This window comes from Bactrocera latifrons, unplaced genomic scaffold, assembly GCF_001853355.1.
Source record: "Bactrocera latifrons isolate USDA-ARS-PBARC rearing strain unplaced genomic scaffold, ASM185335v1 scaffold_2892, whole genome shotgun sequence".
NCBI lineage: Eukaryota > Metazoa > Arthropoda > Insecta > Diptera > Tephritidae > Bactrocera > Bactrocera latifrons.
This window is the reverse complement of record NW_017536510.1, coordinates 1-1,231: the sequence shown is the minus strand read 5'-3', so window position 1 is coordinate 1,231 and position 1,231 is coordinate 1. Positions and strand designations below refer to the sequence as shown.

The 1,231-nt window shown below is 38.6% G+C and overlaps 1 protein-coding gene across 1 annotated transcript; it reads left to right on the top strand.

Annotated features, from left to right (window-relative positions):
• The first annotated feature begins 117 nt into the window (after nucleotides 1–117).
• On the top strand, nucleotides 118–1,015 carry LOC108970170 (aquaporin-4-like). Its single transcript, XM_018935378.1, has 2 exons — nucleotides 118–778; nucleotides 868–1,015. The coding sequence occupies exons 1-2, from the start codon at nucleotides 502–504 to the stop codon at nucleotides 945–947; spliced, it is 357 nt and encodes a 118-aa protein (XP_018790923.1). The 5' UTR covers nucleotides 118–501; the 3' UTR covers nucleotides 948–1,015.
• Nucleotides 1,016–1,231: the final 216 nt, after the last annotated feature.

Below are 1,231 nucleotides of genomic sequence, written 5' to 3'. Positions count from 1 at the left end.
CCATTGGGTATACTGGGCAGCGCCAATGCTCAGTGCAGCGGTGAGCGCCACCTTTTACAAAGTGATTTTCAAGCGGGATATGGTGGAGCGGGAGCTGAACGAAAAGAGATGACTAGGAGCATAAACATATAAAATTACCATCTGATTAAACATATCTCTCGAAAAAGTTAAAGTGCGCTATAAAATATTCAAATATTGGTGGCTAAATAAATTTGGGAGCGTACCGACTTGCAACTACCATAGAAACATACATCCAAACCAGCTTATACGCATTCAAGCAACGCCTTCAAACAAAAGGAATTTCATTCWACTTCAATGTGTCAAATAGCAATCATACGTCAAATGTATATACATATTTTTATATCTCATCAATCAATTTTCTTCATAAATTCTATATTCTTTTATTGTCCATTTTCTCAATGTAATAAAAACATATACGATAAGTGTTGTGTATAAACTGATTTTGTAGAAAGTTAATTCCTCGTCCATCTTTTATGACAAATGAAGTTCAATAAGCTTTTYTTCGTACAAATTTTCGGTGAATTCTGTGCCGCTTCGATGTGGATGCAGTTACATTGTTATGGCATTGATCCATTAGTTGCCGAAGGTGGCGTAATGTCGTATGGTCTCTGTGACGGCTGCGCACTGATGATAATCATACAGACATTCGGTTGTGTATCTGGCGCCTACATGAATCCCTGTTTAACAGTTGCCGGCGTCATTATGGGAAAACTGAAGTGGGATTTGGCCATATTTTATGTGATTATGCAATATTTGGGTACGATGCTCGGTTTGATACTGGCTTATTACACAACTCCGGCGATGACGAGATCAGATMTCTATTGTGTAACTGATTTGTCACCACAGACCTCTATACTCGGCGGTTGCCTTTTGGAATTCCTCATGACTTCAGCATGGGTGTTGGCTCAGTGCTCTGCCTGGGATAAGCGCACTCAAGGCATTCAAGAATCCATATCTTTACGTATGGGCGCGGTAATGATGTCACTGGTACTTTGCGCGGTGAGTARATTGTGATTGTGATTGTGATAAAACTCTCAATTGCTCAATTATTTGCGGAGATAATATTTACATATATAAATAAGTCWTCAGAGGTAAGTGGGATTTTCTGGAGATGATCTTTCCCTTCGTTCGATATAGGGTCAAATATTTTACCAATTAAGGTTTTTATAAGTTTCAGGTCATCGCAATATTTCTAATGCATCAGAATGAA